We start from the raw sequence: 21674 nt of genomic DNA, 5'->3' as shown, positions 1-21674 counted from the left end.
AACACTGCAGAGGATTCTGTTTCTACATTTTGCACTATGTTAAATAATCTCTCTTTCAACAGTACTATGGTTGAGCAGCGCAGGCCACGGGTTTGCTGTGTATGGTTGTGGAGCATTTTGAATTAAAAGCCCTGTGTCATCAGTATTGCCGAGATGTGCGCAGCGCTTTAACGGTTTTGTATTTTCAGCAGATTCCCTAAAACACAAAACTCATCCTCTGTGATTGGTTGTGGCTCAGCATGCTCCATTGTTCCGTCAGCCCGTTTGTTCGCTTGGTTTCCTATGCACAAACAAAACTTTCCTGCCATCCTGGGCAATATTGGGCTCCTCCGTGCTTTGACAACCCGAATTATTGGAATCTCTGACTTTTTCTAAGGGGAAAAAGAGGTATGTGATCAATATGGAAACACAGTGCAATTAACTGTATTTTGTATGGAATAAGAAAGTCCTTTTTAGTGTTGTTTGAATTAAGTTCAGTGGGTGAATCCTTGCTTCTCTTAAATTTCACTTCAATTAAATTTAAAACAGAGTGGAAAAGCCCACTTTATATAAAATATTTAAACAATATGCCATGTGTTACGGATGCACCACTGAATCTAGATGGAATAAAATTCCCGAGCTCGTGTGCATCATTTACACACTGTTCACTGTACCATGTTTGGCAGACTTGGGTATAATTTAACATAAATATATCTGGCTTTGAAAAATGTTTATCAGCCCTGCATGTGCTTTTAAAGATATAGACACTTCCTGATGCAGCAGAGTTAGAGGTTAATGATTTGTCAGATTGAGCCTGCTGCTTGTTCATGTCTTATAAGACAGTTCTTTTTTTCTTTTTCATATATATGCAATCAGATCTGTCGATAGCTCCAGCATCGCATTTGTGGCATGCCGCTGAATGTATTTAGATATTGTTTTATTCATGCCCACTGTTACTCCTCTCTGTAACAGGAAGTACTTGCTCTAATTGGTATAGCCGGGGCTCAGATGTGGTGGTGAGGCCTTGACCTGTTTTTTGTCTACGTGTCAGTCAGTGTTTTTTGGCAGGATGTACAGCTTCATGGGAGGTGGGTTGTTCTGTGCCGGAGTTGGAAACATACTCCTCATTGTCTCCACGGCAACTGACTACTGGATGCAGTATCGGCACTCCAGCAATTACATGCACCAGGGCCTGTGGCGGTACTGTGTGCCTGGGAAATGCATGACACATACAGACAGTATTGGTAAGACCTGCTGGTTGTCTTACACTGCATGTCTACAGACAGGCTTACCCTCATTAATACGTCTTAGTTGGCTCACAATTAGTCCAGAACCTTGATCAACACTGGAATACTTCCCCTCTCTTCTTTATGAGTATGGAGAACCAAAACTTCCAAAATAAAATAAAATAATATACTTTGGTGTTACAAAAAACGATGAAAAAAAAAAATTTCTTTGTTATTTAATCAATATATTTTGTTAGTTCCAATTTTCACTATGGTTACTCCCTTTAGGTTCATGGGTAGGGATGACTGAAACTTAAAAACCCAATCTGAAAAAAAAACAAAACCAAAATGTAAAAATAAAAATTAATTAATCAATAAAATGAATAAATGACTCACTGACTAAAAAATATCACAGTAGATGAAAAAATAATACATATAGCCATTAACTAATTGTAAAATGCCAAAACATTTATGCTTTAAATAGCACCAGCAATTATTTATCTCTAAAATTAAGTGGTTAATAACATTTATTAATGAATATAGATACATTCATTTTAAAAACATTTCCCCTTTCCTTTTTACCTCTGTTTGCATAAATATAAAATTATTTGACTTTGAAACCCACCCTGAGAAAACATCACATCTACACTTCTTTATGTGCACTCATAAAAGCGTGCACAGTCCAGACAAACTGCTTTATTTGTTGGCAAACATTTCTGAACCTAGTGTTGATCGACAAATAAAAAAACTCCCTGAACCCACAACATATTTTGATGTTTGGTAATAAAGTAGGAATGCGGGGAGTGATGTAAAAAGAGCATTAAAAATAAGGGAACTATTTCAAAATTGAAAATAATATAATAAAGACGCGAAAGGCTTGCATTGAATTATTTATTCATTTATTTCTGGCTTTGGCACTTTCAGTCCTCCATACAGGGGGACTGCGAAATTGTGCTTCCACCTCAAGTAGGTTGCGAGTCACACTAGTGGCACAGATGTTATTAGGAAATCTATTTTTGGTGGGGAGCCTGTGTGTGAGATTTCTTCATATGCTTTTATTTGCACCAGCAACACAACATAAAACAGCTTTCCATTTTCTCTCTTACTTCATCACATTTTTTGACATGCTCTAGATGGCAAGCTAGATCTGTCTCCTACATTAGGACAAGCACAAATACAGGCAACATATAACTTCACAAACTGAATGTGTAACAAAGAATAAACATACTTCTAAAGTCTGCATTTATTAAGTCTGGCCTGTCTCGCTCTGGCTCACAGCATACTGGGATGCCACCCGGGCCTTCATGATCCTTTCCCTGCTGGCTTGTTTCATTGGCATTGTGATTGGCGTCATGGCCTTCATCCACTACTCCTCCTTCGACGGGTTTGACAAGACATTTGCAGCTGGCATCCTCTTCTTTATCTCCTGTGAGCTCCTCACATGCAGTCATATAAAAGCTTTCCTGGTATAGCAGAGAATTAGCACCTCCGGTACTTACGCTATCTTTTTGTGCAGGCTTCTTTGTGTTGCTGGCGATGGCTGTGTACACAGGGGTGACGGTGAACTACTACGGCAAACGTTATGGCAGCTGGCGATTCTCCTGGTCCTATATAATGGGCTGGGTGGCAGTGGTGCTCACGTTCTTCTCAGGTTTGGATCTCATGATGCTTTAAGTGTTATGTGTTTTTTATTTTTAACTGAACTATTTACCCTACCCTGTTTCAGGTATCTTCTACATGTGTGCCTACCGGATGCACGAATGCCCAAGAAACTCTAACTCGCGCTGACCTGCCGAACACTTCAACATATGTTCTCACACGTGTACCAGCAATGGTCCATAACCTGCGACCAAGAGGAACCAATACACCCCCATGAACTTTCCAACATCTTAAGTAGTCACGACTAAGCAAAATAAATGAGAAAAATGTTGTTGCCTGTCTTGTCTCTGCTCTATTATTGTGCACACTATCAGGACCAGCAAATAAACTTTGATGGTAAACTACCCACAAAAACACAAAGGAAGCCTTGAAAAACTACAAGCATGTCTGCTTAGTCATCGGCTTTGATGCAGTTTCAGATTTAAACGTGCAGGCTGAAAGCCATGCCTGAGAAAACACTCCATAGTGCTGCTCAATTTCACAGAAAAGCTTTGAGGCAATAAATAAATGACTCGGAAATCATGAAAATATTTCATTTGGTTTAATTTAGCTAATCGTTGTGCAATAAACAACAGTTTTAGCTTCATATATCAACCCAGAAAAACACTGGGAATGCAAATGTGAACTAAACTCAAAGGAACTTCACTTCCAAGAGAAACTGTTAATCAATAAAGTCACAGTGCAGATACAGCCTTAAGCCTGGCATACAAAACAAAGTTAAAAAAAAAAGAAGAAGAAAAAAGTCAAAACAGTCAACAGAGAATGGAAGTTAATGGTTTTGAGTATTTACATAATACTGCGATAACATGAATGGTGTTACTCTCACACGAACGTTTCAAGAACAAAGGGAACAGGCTCATGCACATCTGTTCAAGCTGCGGCTTAGTCGACCTCCTCAATGGTGGGGCCGGAGGATCCTCCTCCTCCAGGAGCAGCACCACCCCCGGGGAAGCCGCCGGGCATGCCCCCTGGAACCCCACCTGCACTTTGGTACAGCTTGGTCATGATGGGGTTGCACAGCTTCTCCAGCTCTTTCTGCTGATGTTCAAACTCATCTTTTTCTGCCGTCTGTAGAGAAGTAACAAGAGGGAGTCAAATGCAAGTTTATTCTGAGCATTTGTTTTCAAGGTTTCTAATCACAGTTCAGCACAAACTCATACCTGGTTTCTATCCAGCCAGCTGATGACCTCGTTACATTTATCCAAAATCTTCTGTTTGTCTTCGTCGCTGATCTTGCCCTTTAGCTTCTCATCCTCCACAGCGGACTTCATGTTGAAGGCGTAAGACTCCAGACCGTTCTTGGCAGAGACCTTCTGTCTTTGCACGTCGTCCTCAGCTTTGTACTTCTCAGCTTCCTGGACCATGCGCTCGATGTCCTCTTTGCTCAAGCGACCTGAGTAGCAGAGCAATAAGATGGCTTAAATGCAAAGAACTCGATTTTCACAATCTGGATACAGTTCACTTCCTAGTTACCTTTGTCATTGGTGATTGTGATCTTGTTCTCCTTGCCGGTGCTCTTGTCGACTGCAGACACATTCATAATGCCGTTGGCGTCGATATCGAATGTCACCTCAATCTGTGGAACCCCACGTGGGGCTGGCGGGATTCCGGTGAGCTCAAATTTCCCCAAGAGGTTGTTGTCTTTTGTCATCGCTCTTTCACCCTCAAACACCTGATGACAAAACATCAAAAAAGCATTTTCAATGTTTCAGTCTTACATTTTAGTAAACAAATGGAAGAGGGGACTGAGGTTGTAGTTTTACCTGAATGAGCACACCAGGCTGGTTGTCTGAATAGGTGGTAAAGGTTTGGGTCTGCTTTGTGGGGATTGTGGTGTTTCTCTTGATCAGCACAGTCATGACTCCTCCAGCAGTCTCGATGCCCAGAGACAAGGGGGTCACATCCAGCAGCAGGAGATCCTGCACATTCTCAGATTTGTCACCTGCCAAGATGGCTGCCTGCACAGCTGCAGAAAAAAAAAGAAAAAAGAAAAGTGAAATCAAGTTTTAAAATGTTGCTCATTAGTAGCTCTGTAGTGCAAGACAGTTGTTGTTCTATTTCTAAGCACACAGGGGCCATACCTGCACCGTAGGCCACTGCCTCATCAGGGTTAATGCTCTTATTGAGTTCCTTCCCATTGAAGAAATCTTGCAAGAGCTTCTGGATCTTAGGAATACGAGTAGAACCCCCCACTAGCACAATGTCATGGATTTGGGCCTTATCCATCTTGGCATCACGGAGAGCCTTTTCCACAGGCTCCAGGGTTCCTCGGAACAGATCTGCGTTCAGCTCCTCAAACCGGGCTCTGGTGATGGAGGTGTAGAAATCGATGCCCTCGTACAGAGAGTCAATTTCAATGCTAGCCTGAGTGCTGGATGACAGGGTGCGCTTGGCCCTCTCACATGCCGTGCGCAGACGACGCACCGCCCTCTTGTTGTCGCTAATGTCTTTTTTGTACTTGCGTTTGAACTCGGAGATGAAGTGGTTCACCATGCGGTTGTCAAAGTCTTCACCGCCCAAGTGAGTGTCACCCGCTGTGGACTTCACTTCAAAGATGCCGTCTTCAATTGTCAGGATCGAGACGTCAAATGTGCCGCCGCCCAGATCGAAGATGAGAACATTTCTCTCTGATCCAACCTAAAAATGTAGCATTTAATCGTAATTTGTAGATTGTGGATTTACTACATTTTTATTTTTTTTATTCAGACAAACTTTAGGGCTTTCTACACAACATCAAAAAACTCTAGCATACCTTTTTGTCCAGGCCATAGGCAATGGCAGCAGCGGTGGGCTCATTGATGATACGAAGGACATTAAGCCCAGAAATGGTCCCTGCATCTTTGGTGGCCTGGCGCTGAGAGTCGTTGAAGTAGGCAGGCACAGTCACTACGACACTTGTTACCGTCTGGAAATTTTAATAAGACTATCAATGAGAACTGTGATGAGCAGGTTTTTTTTAGTTGATTTTAAACCAGGAGGTATCTAGGCTGTAAAAGTAAACATGACACAAGCAGTGAAGTCTGCTGTTGACATTTCTGTGTCTTGCTGGGAAAGAGAGACTTAAAATAAAAGATTATAAATCTTTTTGCTCAGAAGTACCTTGCCAAGGTATGCTTCTGCAATCTCCTTCATTTTAAGCAGCACCATGGAGGAGATCTCCTCTGGGTAAAACGTCTTGGCCTCACCCTTGTATTCCACCTTTACTTTGGGTCGTGAAGCATCATTGATCACTGTAAAGGGCCAATGTTTCATGTCTGACTGGACAACGCTGTCATCAAACCGGCGTCCAATGAGACGTTTGGCATCTGGGAAGCAATAAAGGATTAATACGCAGAAACATCAAAGCTCATCTTCTATTCTTGAATTTTCTAGGGGGAAAAAAGCATACCAAATATTGTGTTGTTTGGGTTCAAGGCCACTTGGTTCTTGGCTGCATCCCCAATCAGCCTCTCTGTGTCAGTGAATGCAACATAGCTGGGTGTAGTCCTGTTTCCCTGGTCATTGGCAATGATTTCCACTTTGCCATGCTGAAAAACTCCAACACAGGAGTAGGTAGTGCCCAGGTCAATACCAACTGCTGGTCCCTTGGACATGGTTCCTGAGAATAAGATCATTATTTATAGTTGTTAATCACAGACTGGCACTAAAGTGACAGTGTGGATATGTGGCAGATGAGTAACTTCAGCTCTAAGCACTGGTGGGGTGGGGATACCATGATGCACTCTTGTAGTATGGGGTAATGAGGCTATTATCAGAGTCTGAGCTGTTCAAACAAATGGTTTCAGTGAAAGTTAAGTCCACCACACCTGTTACTAGGCCTCCTCCTTTCTGAGAACTTGGTATTAAGTGCCTTTATTACATTAACAAGGAACGACAGGGAAGCATGGGCCTCTTCCAAGAATAAGGTATTTGGACACCTATAATCAAAATCAAAATTTTTATCTCTGTGTTTTTAGTGTGCAGACTGCTGTTGGTCTAACAAGAATGCGCCATCCAAAATCACCTCTAGTGGCCATTACAAGACACTAATATTCTATATTCTGTTTTATAATCTCAAAAATATAAACTACAAAAGGGATTCTCTATCAATACATTTCTGAGTGAAACTATGTGGAAAATGTTGGGAAAACAGCTAAATAGGAAAAGCCATGTTTACTGTTGCTACAGTAGCAGATTACCAACACACTGTAATGATACCCTAATCTTAAACCACATGGGAGGTCATTATAACAAACTTTTCATGCCAGTGGGTGGCTGGGTTCCTCCTGTGGGGCATGCTGCCAGTTGTGGTGCAGCAGAAATGTGGAGACTGGCAGTTTGATAAGAGCCAGGGCTTTATGGCTTGGGTTAGCAAAAAGTAGAGCTGATTGATATATAAATATATTTGGACTGTGGTTAACAGTGGGTTGATTTTAGCTATGCTTTATTACAGTCCGCATGAACATTCCTATATTGATAAAGATAATGACGGGTAGGTTTTAGCTTGCATTCTTAATTTGCAAAATATGACAACTTATACAGGTGCTTGCTTTGGATAATGCAAAGCAACTTTATTTGCAAATTGCACTGACTCTTGTTTATACTGATGTGCTTCGCTAACACTGTTTATGGACACTGCATTGCATTTGTTTTGGGAGTGATGATGGGAAAGAGTGACTGTGCAGCAGCAAGTACATGCCAGTCTATCAGCAGCAGTGCGAGTGGGCGTGCCCTTTCATTCTTCAGAAGCCTGCGAACTTTCTGGATCTTTCTTCCCACTTTATGTAACTTTAACGCATATTAGAAACTTCATCCCGACCGTTTTGAGTAAGACGGAACATGCAGCAGCAGTAGCAGTTTCTACCTGTTGTTTGTCATTTTAACTGTCAAGCATCTTATCGGTTAAGCTACACTTAACATGCATACTTAAGGATGTGTGGCAGTAAGATAAACCTAATAACAAAACAACAGCAAAAAAAAGCACCAACTAGCTTAGATGTTACCTTAAAACACTGCAGCCGTTAATGATGTTAACGTGACGCTAACCACTTGACGTCAGCATGCCACACGCTTCTCCTCTCTATACTCACCTCTGTTGTTTTCCTACTGTGGCGCAGGTTGCCTTTGCCCTGAGTGACTGGGTGTGACGGGTCCTGATCCCCGGTATCAGTCAGTAGTGTGTGTGTATGTGTGTGGGAGCGGCCGGACCTCCTCAATATCATTCCCACTCCGAACTCTCTAGAACACAGGAGGAGCGATGCTGGCCAATCCTCTCCCGTCAGTTTCAACTGCCTCGACCAGCGGTCCAATTAAAAATACCGTCAGCAGATTTCCAAAGCAGTTGCTATCAGGAAAATACAGAGAATGAAAAAAAAAAAACTAAAGTTGAAGTTTCGTTTCTAGCAATTACTAGCAAACTCACTGAGGAGAATGATCCAGCAGTGCCAAACAGTTTCTGGATTATTCCACAGGTTCCCGCCTCAGGTACTCCTGAAGGAGTTATTTTGATTGAGTGAGTTACCTGATATGGCGACCTGGGCAAAAGTGACCTTGTAGGCAGCTTTTCCCTCTTTGTTCATTGTGGAAAATTTGCTAGATTTAAGCACACAAACTTGCTATCTGTAGTCTTTGTGTCATTATAAAATCTTTCGGCGTTACAAATATTTCTTGGATTCAGTTATACCTAATTCAGCCATTCACACCAACTGCTTAATTTCACTGCTTAATTTCACTGGTTGATTTTGCAGCATTTAACTTTTCAAAGCAAGCTTAATTTTTAGATCCTAAAAAACAGATCTGACCAGACCATTGCATTAAACTTGATTTAGACTTCTCAAGGAAAGCTGTCATTGACTCATGAGTAGGTACTCTTCAGGTTGTGTGGAAGGTTACAGCAAAGGGTTAAAAGGAGTTTCCAGTTACATCATAGGAAGCATAGTTTATTAGACATTAGGCAACAAGTGCACTTGTTGCTCAAAAAGCACACCAGTACTATATACACAAATTGTGAAATACTACCATTTTACCTCAGACGCACAGCTAGGCACTGCTCTGTAGTGGTGCGCTACTGCGATCTGATACTAAGCGAATACTTGGCCAGTATTGCCAATACCAATACGGATACTTCTAACTTATAAAAGTAGCTTATGTAGAGAACAATGTGTCATGACTTATGAAATGAATCATCATCAGTTTTTTAGATTCTATAGACATTTTAATGACCACTAAATAACAACAATATTGACAATTGATCAATCCATCCACCTGTACTGCTCCAGATGAATAGGCGCTCTGAAGTTATTTCTGCCTCCTCAGATGTGGTCCCCACTCTGCCACCAAGAGTTCAAACTACCCCACTGGCATACTGATATATGTATGAAATCTGCTGTGATACAGCTTCAACTCCTGGATGAAACAATGAATTTCCCCTGCTGCTGCATTCTCTTTTTCTTAATTTTCCTGTTTAGAAACATCAATACCTGCTCATCATCACTCAATGTCAACTTTGGGGGACAAATTTTCCCCCAAAGTACAATGTGTATATATGCTACATGACAAGGGCAACATTTCTTTCCCCTCTCATAACCACAGACACAGAACATGCAACACAATGCAACCTATACATACACCAGTACAATTACACAATACAGTAATACGATTATGCTTGCAGCTCATAATGTTTATTATATATATATACATTTAGAATCAGAACATTACGTAAACCTGAAGGAGTCAAATACATTTTAAAAATCTTTTGGCGTCTTTTTGGCACTGTATTTAAAGTTTTAATTGGTTTTGCACCTGCTGCCACAGGATCATTAAAGTCTGCTTCCCAATCATTCTAGACCTGCAGCCCAAGCTTATTTCAAAAGGGGCATCTTTGCTGACCTTGCACCAAGATTCTGGAATGATTTCCCAAGTGACCTCAGAAATACATCAACCTTGACTGTCTTTTTTTCCAAGCTTTTGAAAGCATTTGTTTTAGGAGTCTAGGCTGTGGTTGTGGTATTTTATGTAAATAGTATGCATGTGCATAGCAAGAATTTTTAATAATTAAAATATAATAGTTCCTAAAGTCCAGCTGCCACATAGTTCAGTTTCAATGTCCATAAGTGACAGGTGCCCCTTAAAATGTTGTCCTTAATTATTTTCCTGTCATCTTGAACATTTCAAGAGGACCATTCTCCTTGTTTTAGTTTAGTTTTACTTAACTAGAATAAGTTTGGTCTCAGTGCTGGAGTCCTTATCTGAACAGGAGGAGTGCACAGCTTATCAGAGGGCCTTATTGTCTCCAGGGTCCTGGGCATGTGTCCACTTTGCCCACATAACAACACAGTGTCCTGTATCTAGTTTATATAAGCCAGTTACATAAGCCAAAAATATGTGGCTCGTTAATGGATGAGATTGTCACAGAAACCTGAACTTGATTACCTGATAGAAGAGCAATTAGCAATAGTTAAGAATAGTTAACGTCTTGCATGAGCTCTTAAAAACAAAAACAAAATAACAAACCCTTCAAAGTATTGCATGTATTTAAGAGGGAGTTAGGAAGTTGAATTAAAGTAAAATACAAAGCACTAATAAACTACAATAATACTACTCATATCTGGTCTTCAGATCTGGTCACCCTACTGCAATGTTGGATTCAGCGAAAGAGCTGTCACTCAGTTCCACAGGCAGTTTTTCCACTTGACTTACACTCACACTATTAAATCCCCTGTTGCCCAAAAAGCCTTTTCCTAATAAACCACAATGAGAAACTCTGTCAGTAAAGTGCACACAGGACACCTTTGGCTTAAATGTTTTTATTCTGAGTCTGTGAGCTGAGCAGAAAATCCCTGTGGATACTATGACCCAAGACCAGATGGTCTTAAAACAGCAGAAAACATAGAAACTAGAAGAAGTTCTGAGGTGATGTGTCATTTCATATTCAAGTTTTTTAAAGTTCTCATTAAAGGTAACCGTTTTTAAGTTTGTTAAGGGGGAGGTATTTATTTTTACACACAAATTTTGAAGTAGGTGACATCAAGTTAGTACTATTTAATCATTTGATTAAAAATCATCATAAAACTAAGTATTTTAAAACTATATTCACCTGGTGGGTAGAGTTTACAAATTATACATTTGCATAGAAAACATATGGTGACTTTACATTATCTTCCAGCTCTTAACAGTATATACAGTCATGGTAAGAAAAAAAAACAAGCACACCCATTCTCATTCATTTCTGAGGTTTTGAATTGAACATGCCAGGTTCTGGTTCAGTGACATGTCTGAAAATGAGGTAAAAACAAAACACGACATATAACATCATGTCATTCATTTATTTAACAAACCCTAATCCAAAATGCACAAGTAGTGTGTATAGAACCACCATCAGCCAGAATAATAACCAAACTACATTCTGATTTGTTGGTGTTCCAACCGACCAGACACAGTGGTGGGTAAGAAGGAGAGGAAGACCACAATTGTGATAAATTCCCAGCTGATAGCAATGTGAAGATGTTTTCTTTTTCAGACATTCTGTTGTAGATTTGGTCTGTGATTCAATTTCATTCAAGCTTTAGCTGTTGGACACATGGTCTCACCTTTGACTCTAGAATAATTTTCATTTTTTTTGAAAGTTTTTCATTTATGAATAATGTCTCTCACTGTAAAATTACCTTATAACTCTTCCTATACTGATGGAAAGCAACAGTTATCAACTAAGATCATTGCTGATGTCTTTCCTCATTGATATTGAGTCAACACACAACTGAATGCTTTAGTCCAAAGAAGTGCCAAAACACCTGCTTTTATAGAGGTGGTCGTACTTGCACATGCTCAATTAATCAAGTACATGTGATTCGCGGCATCTAGCTGCTACTTATTGTCTTAATTCGACTCTCTTAATGGAAGCAGAAAGAGTGTCCTTGTAGTTTTCCACTCACTGCTTCTGCATTTTGATTTATTTTCTGTTAAAAAAATAATGACAGTATAATATGGCATTTTGAATGTTAATCTGAGGTTGTATTTAACTAATTAACTAATGATAAAGACCAGGTGCTCTAAATGCTAATATTACATTTTGTTTTTCTTCTGGAAGAAGTTTATTTTTGTTTGTTTTTTAACATTGTAGTATGCTGTGGTACGATTAGTAAGTACAATTAGTAAGTACGATTAGTAAGTAAATATCAGAAAGTGAAAGAATGTTACTCTTTGCAGTCTGTGAAGTACAGACTGAACCAGAAAGCATTCGCTTAACCACGCCTCTATGTGCTATTGCTAAATAAGTATTAAGGACATAGCTGGAGGCTTCCTCTAAAGTACACAACCTGAACCAACACCCAAAATTTATGTGAGAACAGACACTGAGATCAGGGTGTAGTTCTTAAAAATGCACAAGTGGGTCACAGATAATCAAGCTTTATAAAAAAATAATGGTAAAAAAATCCTGGGGTTGGTTTACCAGTACAGTATGAGGTAGTGCTGTGCTCTGATATGACCTTTTAAACAAAAAAAGGACACCTCCTGTGTTACAAAAATGTTATGATACTGCTCAGGTGTTGCATATATTCATGGCTTTGCAATAAAGCAGGGAGTAACTGCAGTCAGTAGGTGTGGTACTAAACGATTCAATGCTTTTAGATTAATTTTACCCTATAAAGTTACAATTATAAAGAAAATATAGAAACTGTGAAACTGTCATTAAAAATAGAAGTAATCAATTTATTTGCATTTTGAAAATCATGTAAATCATGTCAAATCAGACACATAATAAAATATATAATTTTTTTTCCCATTTCTATATTTATACAATATAACCTCCAGGATGTATGTCATTGACTGTTTAGGGCACATCCTGCAACAAGCTACACAAAATTTATGCCTGTAACAAAGTGTATCCGTATGCTTCCATCAGTATCACAAGCATGGGATATAGAAGCTATACAAAAATAAGGTAATGTTACATATATATTTTACTTATATTTTCTATAACATAATTCAAGGTATGCACTGTTAGGGACAGTATACAATTCTTTGGGACAAGGTTAACAACTTCACACATAACACTGACAAAAAGAAAAATGATTATATTTTAGTGATCTGCATAGACATATTTTAAATTCAAAGTCCATGTGTTAAAAAGACATTCTAAGTAATTATAAGCATTACATTTAATTTATTTATTTATTTATTTATTTTTTACCATAAATCTGAATGTTAAATAACAATTAGTGTGGACCCAGTGGACAAAAATACCTTGCTTGTTCCATTAAAGCAAAAACAAGCATGAAAAGCATGACAAATGTAACGTTTTGTATTAGAGGAAATGGAAATGTGTTACAGCCCAAGTTGAAGTATAAATGCATTCTTATATAAAGTAAACACATTTTACAACAATTTAAATGTGATTATTGCAACCAAAGCCTGTGTGAACTTCATCACTGGGATCAACTTTATCAAGACCAGCTCATTTAAATTGGTATTATTTGCCTTAAAATGCAATTGTGTGACACCGGTAAACCCAGTTTTACCATCTGATAGTGGCTGACCCATTTAAGAAGACAATATGAAATGAAAGTAAATCAACTTTGACTTAGATTTTTAGAAATCTGTCAAGTTCCCAACAGCTAACACATAGTTTAAGCTGAAAGGTAAAGTGTGGACCAACAAGCGGACCATCAGTGAACATCCCAGGCTCTGATTGACCAGGTAATACTAGTAAATGTATGTACTACCCTGTCATATATGGATCCTACTGATCTGACCTGACTCACTACTCCTAAAATACTGTTCAGAATTTAATCTAACATACAATCAGTGATCACCTAAAGGGTCTTCATCCAAACTGCGCTTAAAGTCTGATGATCTGCATACTTGCACTGCTACGTCCATGATAAGCTAGGTGTAGAATCTATGCGTCACACCTAAACGCACTATATGTGTCTTTGTTTGTTTTTCCCATAAAGCATGTATCCTCAGGTTACTAATCGCCAGGGATCCCTTGGCTGTGCTTCCGAAAATATTGTTTGCTCATTTTCAGTGTGTCCCTTTGTTGTATTTTTTTTTTTTAGTTTTTAGAGAATCAGATACAGATTAAGATTTGTTTCATAATCAAGTATCACAGCAATCATACTTTTATTACTGAAACTGAGCCCGTTTTACAGAAACAACTTGAGTGTCACAGACTTACAGACAATCGCACTCTTTTAGAACAACCTATTTTTGAGGACAGTTCCTATTGCAAATCTGCCACAGGCCTGAACCAGGTTAATAGTTTTTCCCAAGGGGTCCAGGTTTTCACCTAGCAATGCCTTGAGTAACACTGATGGTGTTGCTTGCAGACAAATGCTTTTTTTTTCACAACAAAGAAGAGATTATAACCGGCATTTGACATTAGATCCCTGTAAAGTAATCTTTCTCAGGTTGTCCCTTCATGTTGTATTATGGTGGTGTTCTTTGGGGAGTCCCTTTCGTGTCTTGATGCTTCACAAAAGACCTTGGTTTTCCTCTGAGATAGGTGTGTCTTTAAGTTAGAGACTGTACACAACAGTGCTGAACGTTCTATTTTCAGTTTAGCGCCTGAGGCCAAAACAAAAAACGACCCATTACAAAACTCTGACGACAGTTACTTCTGTTTTTATCACATTATAAGATCTCCACAAACTTGTGATCAAATCACTGATCATGGCTTTTCAGACACCTTTGAAAACAGAATGCTATTTGTTTGTATATGTTTCCTAGGCAACACGTACTCCGCTTATACCCAAGACAGCAATTAAGTGTTTTTCAAATCCATAAATGTATTAATTTAAAATAGATCATATATGTTACGTTATGTTAAACAGCACAGTTTAATGAGTCTTTATACAACATGTTGACACTCCTACCAAATCCTATAGTGCAGTTTGTTTTTTGGCTATGAAACTAAATATGATGTTTCACTTCAGATAAAAAAAAAGATGAAATTAATAAAATAACCAAATTAATATAACAAGAACACAAGGTGATACCATAGGTGATACTATAATTCCTTGGCATAAATGTCAACATTTTAATAAAGAAAGTGTATCGGATGATTTTAATTAATAGACTAACTTTATTATGTGGAACTTAAATTAAAGGGCAGCATAATATGCAATAGTGCCACTGCTAATGAAGTAAAAGTCTGACATTATGGTGCCTGAAGATGCAGTATTCCATTTGTTATTGTTGTCAAAATAAGCCAGAGCTCGATGTTCAATTCTACACAATCCTAAAAATACTTTGATGATATTTTCTTCAAGATCAAAATGTATTTTAAAAGAAGAAGCCAAAATGATTTGAAAAAAAGAAGATATTCATGTTCAAGGCTCAGTGTTCAGGTTACACTATTGTCTTCCATCACCCGCCCCTGTGGGGACAACGGTATAAATAGGATCTGGAATCTGGAAGCTGAGAGGAAGAAGACCCCAGATGAAGGCTTATCGGTGAGTCTCACAATTAAAAAAAAAAAAAAAATCTATTTATGAAAATTATTCAAATTAATGTGTCTGCATCAGGAAAAATATTTTTATGTATTAGCAGAGAAAAATATTAATTGTAAAAGTTAAACCTGAGAAATATTGAGTGTATTGTGAGTATTTTGAGATGTTTTTGTACTGAGACAGCATGATGAATGTGTCTATGCAGAATACAATTACTTTTTAATCATCTCAACTATGAATGTGCTATCAATTTGATGTTAATGAACTTGACTGAAAATTTATTCTGTTTTTCCTCTCAAGTGGCTGCTTACTGTGTGTTGTACAATAGCCTTAAGAAACTAATACCTCTGTAAGCTTTGCCCTGGAGGGAGGTTACCCTGTTGTTTTTGACACAGAAAAGAAATCTGTCCATTTTTGAAGAGTTTTTTTTTTTCTTCCCAAAAACACTTTTTGTTAAAAGAAAATGGTGAATGCCTTATTCTCATTGTTTTGGTGTTTTCTCACAGGTCCACACTGAGAACAATGAAGCTGCTCCTTCTTCTATTCCAGCTTGGCCTAATTTTGAGGGCTGATGCTCAGACACCAGATGCTTGTGCTTTAAGTCCTACAAACAGAGCTCCAGGTTTGTATCATCATTTTCTGCAGCATGTTCTCCAGTTTAAAAAAACTCTTAAACTTCCAGTAATTTGTTCTAAATATTTTTATTTTTCCTCTCCCAGAGAACTCTGACATATCCGTGACCTGCGGCACTGAGAATATGGACTTGAGCATCTACCTTTGCCCGATATACAATGCTTTTTACAACGAGTCCCTGATGGTCCTCAATAATCAGATCACCAATTCTAGATGTTATGGGACAGCTGACTTCATTGCCGTCCCACCAAGATTAAGATTCAGCTTTCCCATAAATACAACCTCTCTATCTTTCTGCAATAATAATTTTGAGGTAACCTATGCAATAGCTTTTTGCTGCAGATTTATAATACATTTTTAAAATACATTTATTGTACGCTGTCAAGCTAAAAACTACTTCTCTGTCAACAGATAACCACTCAAGTTGGGACTGGGCAGTTTTCTGACTTTTCAAATGTCCAGTTCGTCAACATCTCTGGCACTGTTACTTCTATAGACCCCGCTGCGGGCACGATCACCTACAGGCCCCAGATCCTGTATAAGTTCTCCTGCAAATACCCCATGCAATATCTGCTCAACAACACAAACTTGGCTGTGTGAGTATGTAATGCCACATGCAAAAGATATGTGCACAAATGTATCTGTTATATTAAAAGCATTAAAAATAATAATAAAAAGAAATAAAAGCATAATATGATTGTCTTTTTTTTTTATCAACTACAGATCTGGTGTGACTCTGGCCATAAAAGACAACAATGGCACCTTTCTCAGCACACTGAGTATACAACTCTACAGAGTAAGACCCTTTAAAACTTTTGGAAGATTACCAAAAAACTTTTCAAACTCAGTTACTCAGTTACTTTTCTGTGGAACAGGATCAACAGTACCAACAGATCTTAACCATCCCAGAAACAGGACTTGACTTGAAGACGAAGATTTATGTTTCAGTGAAAGCCACCAATCTAACAAAGAAGTAAGCTTTAACTATTTACATTAGACTGGCTGCGTTAACAGAAAAGACCCATAAAAAAATCTCTGTCTGTCCCCAAAGGTTCAATGTGCTGCTGGACAGATGCTTTGCAACAACAAGTCCATATCCCATGCAAAGCACCTCTTATGATCTGTTTGTGGGGTGAGTTATACAAATGTAACCACAATTCATCTAATCATTGACATACACTGAAACTCATTTCAAGCGAGCCCCTGAAACCTTCTCAAGTGCATGTATTTTGTTTCACTTTAGGTGTACACGGGATGCACAGACTGTGGTGGAACAAAACGGAGTGTCACATACTGCAAACTTCAACTTTGAGGCCTTCAGATTTGTGGAGCACAAAAATCGGACAGTTTCTGCTTTCTACCTGCACTGTGTCACCAGACTCTGTGAGACATCCACATGTAGCTCATTGCTGCCTGTGAGTGGAAGTGACTTGTTTTTACCAGACATCTTGAAAGAATTCATTTTTTTTGTATTACTAAGATAAATAAAATGTATTTTGTTTGTCTTTGTTTATTTTCGATAGAACTGTGGCACCCCCCGACTTAGGAGAAAGAGAGAGGTGGAGACCGTGTCGAGCAATGCTACAATCACCTCTCCCATCATAGTCGTGGGCAACCAGAAAACTGGTATGTGTTTAGAACAAATTGCAATAAAATATGTATTCTTGTGTTATTATCCTTTTATGCCGCTTAATAAAGATTATTTTTCACCTGATCAAATCTGCCAATACAGCTAGTGGATGAAAACAGAGGATTACATTAAATTACAATTAATAGATTAATATTTTTGCGCAATGTAAAAAAAAATTGTGCTGTCAGCATTAATCTCGTTAAAATGACGGTAACGCGGCAAATCTCCGTTAGCGAGTTAGCCCCGTGTCCGCGCTAACTCGCTAACGGAGATTTGCCGTGTTAATGCGGTTATGGCGTTAACGTCATTTTAACGAGATTAACGCTGACACAATTTTTTAAAAAATTATCAAAACTTAGTCTTTGATGGTAGATTTTGGTTACCCTGTCGAGTCTGAACCAAGTTATTTCTCCTCTGTTTTCAGGCTTTATGCTAAGCTGCCTGCATAGCCTGAATGCACCTAGCATCAGTTTATGAGATTTCTAGTGTGTTTTCAGTTTTCTAGTGTGACTTTTTTCAGAAAAGCAACTAAGCAATTCTTTTTCAACAGCACAATAAGCTTGAAATCTATCCATTTCTGACCATGACTTTTGATTCACTTTTACAGGAGAAGATCAAAATTCTGACGTATGACATTTCTGTGTTAGTGTGTACAAATTTATTCTGAAAGGGTTACTTATTCTGTCTGTAATAAGCAATGCTGACTCATTAGATATACAATGTTTTAATACCTTAATGCTTTTCTCTTTTCCTGTTCACAAAGGTGTGAATAATGGGGGCAGCTACAATGGGCCTCTGGTGGCTGTCATCATGTGTTTCGCCATATTTTCAGCACTGCCCTGACCGTTCACACTGGGATGTACATCGGGCGCAGAAAGAGAAAGTTCTAATATCTTCTGACTCAGAGTGGAGTCCTTTTACCGATCTCCCAAACTGCTAGTGCAGTATTTCATCATCTACAATGCATGGTCATTATACAGTAGATAATAAAACAGGTCATGGGGAACAATAGTAAGGAACAGTGCATGGTCTTTTTCATATTTCTATGTAGCTTTTCCATTTCACAAACATATTACATGGTGGTCGGTGGTTATCTAAGCATGCAACTTCAGTATAAATCATATAGTTTGTTAATGGGGAGATAAGGGCTCAGAATAATTTAAAATAACTGTGTATGGCAAATAAATGATTTGAACCAGGTTGTCAAGAGTCTTATTGATAAGGAATGATGGCACCTTGAAATCAATGACAATGAACTTTTAAATGATTTTTGAGTTGAGAATGGTGAAAAAAGTAGCTGCTCATGCTACATTGTTTGTTTTTTTCTTCTTTTTGCTGCCTGTTATTGCATAACAGACAGCAGAGGGAGCTAATATGTTGATGTTAAATAATAAATACTTGTTGACATTTATCAAGTTGCATATTTGTGTCGTCCTTATAGATCTAAACATCTTTCTATATCCCTGACTATTGTTATTATTATTATTATCTCCCAAATCGCTTCATTCACAATTTTAAGTGTGGAAGAAGGATACTGAGTATGTTTCTGAGAGAGTCATTTAAAACGGCGTATATTCACAGACCAGCAACAGCAGATATTTTGATGCCTCAGAACAGCAGATACAAGTCTTGTGCATAAAATACAAATAAAAGTAGAGACTTACTCCACCATTCATTTTGTTTTAACAGTCTTTTTGGGTTTCTGTCAACTCCAGAAACAAGTATATGGCATTGTAGCTGCTAAATGTTTGTTTATCAGGTAACTGTAGGCTTTGTGCAGCAAGCATAATGAGAGTTCTCTAGTTTAAAACCATTCTCAATCTTCCACCGACTTGATTGAAATCTTTTATTTTTCCTCTCCCAGAGAACTCAGATGTATCTGTGACCTGCGGGCCTGAGCACATAGACCTGAGCATCTACCTTTGCCCGATGTACAATGCTTTTTACAACGAGTCCTGGGTGGTCCTCAATAATCAGACAAATAATCCTAAATGTTATGGGACTGCTGACTTCACTGTTGACCCACCAAGATTAAGATTCAGCTTTCCAATAAATCAAATTCTCTCTCTTTCTGCGGTAATAATATTGAGGTAACCTATATAATAGTTTTTACTTCAGTTTCAATTTTTTAACAAATTTATTGAAAGCTGTCATGCTAAAACATATTTCTCCATCAGCAGATAAGCAGTCATATTAGGAGTGGACAGTTTTCAGACTTCTCATATGTCCAGTACGTCACTGTCTTTGGCACTGTTACTTCTATAGACCGCGTTGCGGGCATGATCACCTACAGGCCCCAGATCCGGTACAATTTCTCCTGCACATACCGGATGAAATATCTGTTCAACAACACCAAACTGAGTGTGTGAGTATGCCATGTGACGCACAGAGTAATACCTGCAAACTGAATCTGTCATACTCTAAAATAATATGTTTATTTGGTTGAATGCAGATCTGGTGGGACTTCAAGTATAAAATCCAACGATGGTAGATTATTCAACATGCTGAGTCTGCAGCTCTACAAAGTAATCTTTAAAATCTTTTAGAATTAACTAGAATATAAAAAAAAATACTTTTAAAACTTCATTTTCTCTATTAATTTTCCCTGGAACAGGACAAACAGTACCAAGAGATCTTAACTATCCCAGAAACAGGACTTGAAGTGAAGACAAAGATTTATGTTGAAGTGAAAGCCATCAATCTAAAAGACAGGCAAGTTTTAAAATTTACATTAATAACTTTTTTTTTTTAAATTGTCTTTTTTTAAAAAAAACTCTCTGTTTGTTCTCAAAGGTTCAATGTTCTCAAAGGTTCAATGTGCTGCTGGAATGATGCTTTGCAACAACAAGTCCAAGTCCAATGCAAAGCGGCCATTATGGCCTGTTTGTGTGGTGAGTGAGATAAATGTAATATGTACCCATTTACACACTGACACATTTCAAGCTTTCTCAAGTACATGTTTATTATTTTACTAGGTATACACGGGATGCGCAAACTATGGTGGAGATCAATGGGGTGTCGCAAAAGGCGCTTTTCTCCTTTGAAGCCTTCAGATTGGTGGACAATGAGTATGAGACAGTTTCCACTTTCTATTTGCTTTGTGTCACCAGACTCTGTGAGGTGTCTAAACGTCGCTCGTTACTGTCTGTAAGTTCACTTCATAGACTTTGATCTTTAAAATATTATGTCTTTAACTTTTGCTCAGTTCTGTGAACATTTCCATTACCTGTTTGAAGATTGTTTTGCAGTTTTTCATGTTTTTGACAGAAATTTGGATCTTCTGAGAGACTGTGCAAGAGAAAGGTCAACAAATACGTGTCAGAGAGCACTATAGTAACTTCACCTGCCATCCACGTGAGAAGCCAGAGGAGGAAAGCAATGACACTTGTGTTGAGTAGCATAGGTATGCTTTCGTACTTGGCAGTAAATAACAGCACAAACATAAAAGGAAACAAAGTAGAAGATAGACAGTATTATATATGTTAATATATACATTTACAATATTTTGGGGGTAAATTAACCCTCTGAAGGCTCAGTCGTGAGCATTCAGATTCATTCATTCAAGCTTCACATTATGAATCCATTCCAAACAGTCAGAATTAAATTAAAAAATTGTCATTTTTTAGACCCGTTAGGCTGCTGTATGTTTTCTTATCACAGTTGCATCCTTTTGATTCTAACTAATTCTAACAAATTTACACGATAACAGCAAGAATTCAAAGCTTTATAGCCACTCTGTTTCAAAACAGGCCAAAACCTCTGAATACACATTTTTGCTTCACTTCATAATTGTTCTGTTTTCTTAGTAATGCATTTTTTAAATGTATTTTTAGTTGTAGAATTTTATAAATGCAAGAAAAACATTGTTAACACATTTATAATAGATTGTGTGCCCTGTATTGTTAGGCTCAAGCATGTTTTGAGGCTAATTTTCTTTCTCTTTTTTTTGCAGTTTTGTTTTTGGCTCTTTTGATTTTAGATCAAAAGTTTATTTTTCTTTTAAAAGCAAAATTAGCTTTAAAACGAACCAGTTAATTAACATTACTGGTGTTCTTTCCTTTAGATTTTTCTGTAGATCTGCCAGCTGACTCAGTCTTTGATGCTAAGAATCTGTGTTGA

The 21674-nt window shown here is 38.1% G+C and overlaps 3 protein-coding genes and 1 pseudogene across 4 annotated transcripts; 3 read left to right on the top strand and 1 right to left on the bottom strand.

Moving 5' to 3' along the window:
* The first annotated feature begins 238 nt into the window (after window positions 1-238).
* Window positions 239-3137, top strand: lim2.3 (lens intrinsic membrane protein 2.3). Of its 2 annotated transcripts, none has more exons than XM_085244925.1 (5): window positions 239-387; window positions 1031-1223; window positions 2484-2633; window positions 2722-2856; window positions 2932-3137. In XM_085244925.1, exons 2-5 carry the CDS (start codon window positions 1049-1051, stop codon window positions 2991-2993), a joined length of 522 nt encoding a protein of 173 aa, XP_085101051.1. In that variant the 5' UTR covers window positions 239-387; window positions 1031-1048; the 3' UTR covers window positions 2994-3137. The 2 variants fall into 2 exon arrangements, with proteins under 2 accessions (XP_085101051.1, XP_085101052.1); XM_085244926.1 differs by having other exon boundaries at window positions 296-387; window positions 1035-1223.
* A 253-nt stretch (window positions 3138-3390) lies between these two features.
* Window positions 3391-8306, bottom strand: hspa8b (heat shock protein family A (Hsp70) member 8b). Its single transcript, XM_085243704.1, has 9 exons — window positions 7934-8306; window positions 6253-6462; window positions 5964-6169; window positions 5617-5769; window positions 4946-5501; window positions 4628-4830; window positions 4338-4536; window positions 4025-4257; window positions 3391-3932 (listed from the first exon to the last, which is right to left on the bottom strand). Exons 2-9 carry the CDS (start codon window positions 6455-6457, stop codon window positions 3747-3749), a joined length of 1941 nt encoding a protein of 646 aa, XP_085099830.1. The 5' UTR covers window positions 6458-6462; window positions 7934-8306; the 3' UTR covers window positions 3391-3746.
* A 6826-nt stretch (window positions 8307-15132) lies between these two features.
* Window positions 15133-19015, top strand: LOC146559956 (zona pellucida-like domain-containing protein 1). The gene is made up of 10 exons (XM_085244924.1): window positions 15133-15295; window positions 15799-15914; window positions 16012-16238; window positions 16337-16521; window positions 16649-16721; window positions 16801-16898; window positions 16977-17057; window positions 17169-17340; window positions 17449-17551; window positions 18319-19015. The coding sequence occupies exons 1-10, from the start codon at window positions 15282-15284 to the stop codon at window positions 18396-18398; spliced, it is 1149 nt and encodes a 382-aa protein (XP_085101050.1). The 5' UTR covers window positions 15133-15281; the 3' UTR covers window positions 18399-19015.
* On the top strand, window positions 18554-21674 carry LOC146559955 (zona pellucida-like domain-containing protein 1; annotated as a pseudogene).

The sequence above is a fragment of the Mchenga conophoros genome, linkage group LG14 (genome assembly GCF_057382185.1).
Source record: "Mchenga conophoros isolate Kocher_MC1m ecotype Shallow Benthic linkage group LG14, M_conophoros_male_GT1.1, whole genome shotgun sequence".
In the NCBI taxonomy this organism is placed as follows: Eukaryota; Metazoa; Chordata; class Actinopteri; order Cichliformes; family Cichlidae; genus Mchenga; species Mchenga conophoros.
The sequence above is the reverse complement of the archived record's forward strand: the minus strand, read 5'-3'. Positions and strand labels throughout refer to the sequence as shown.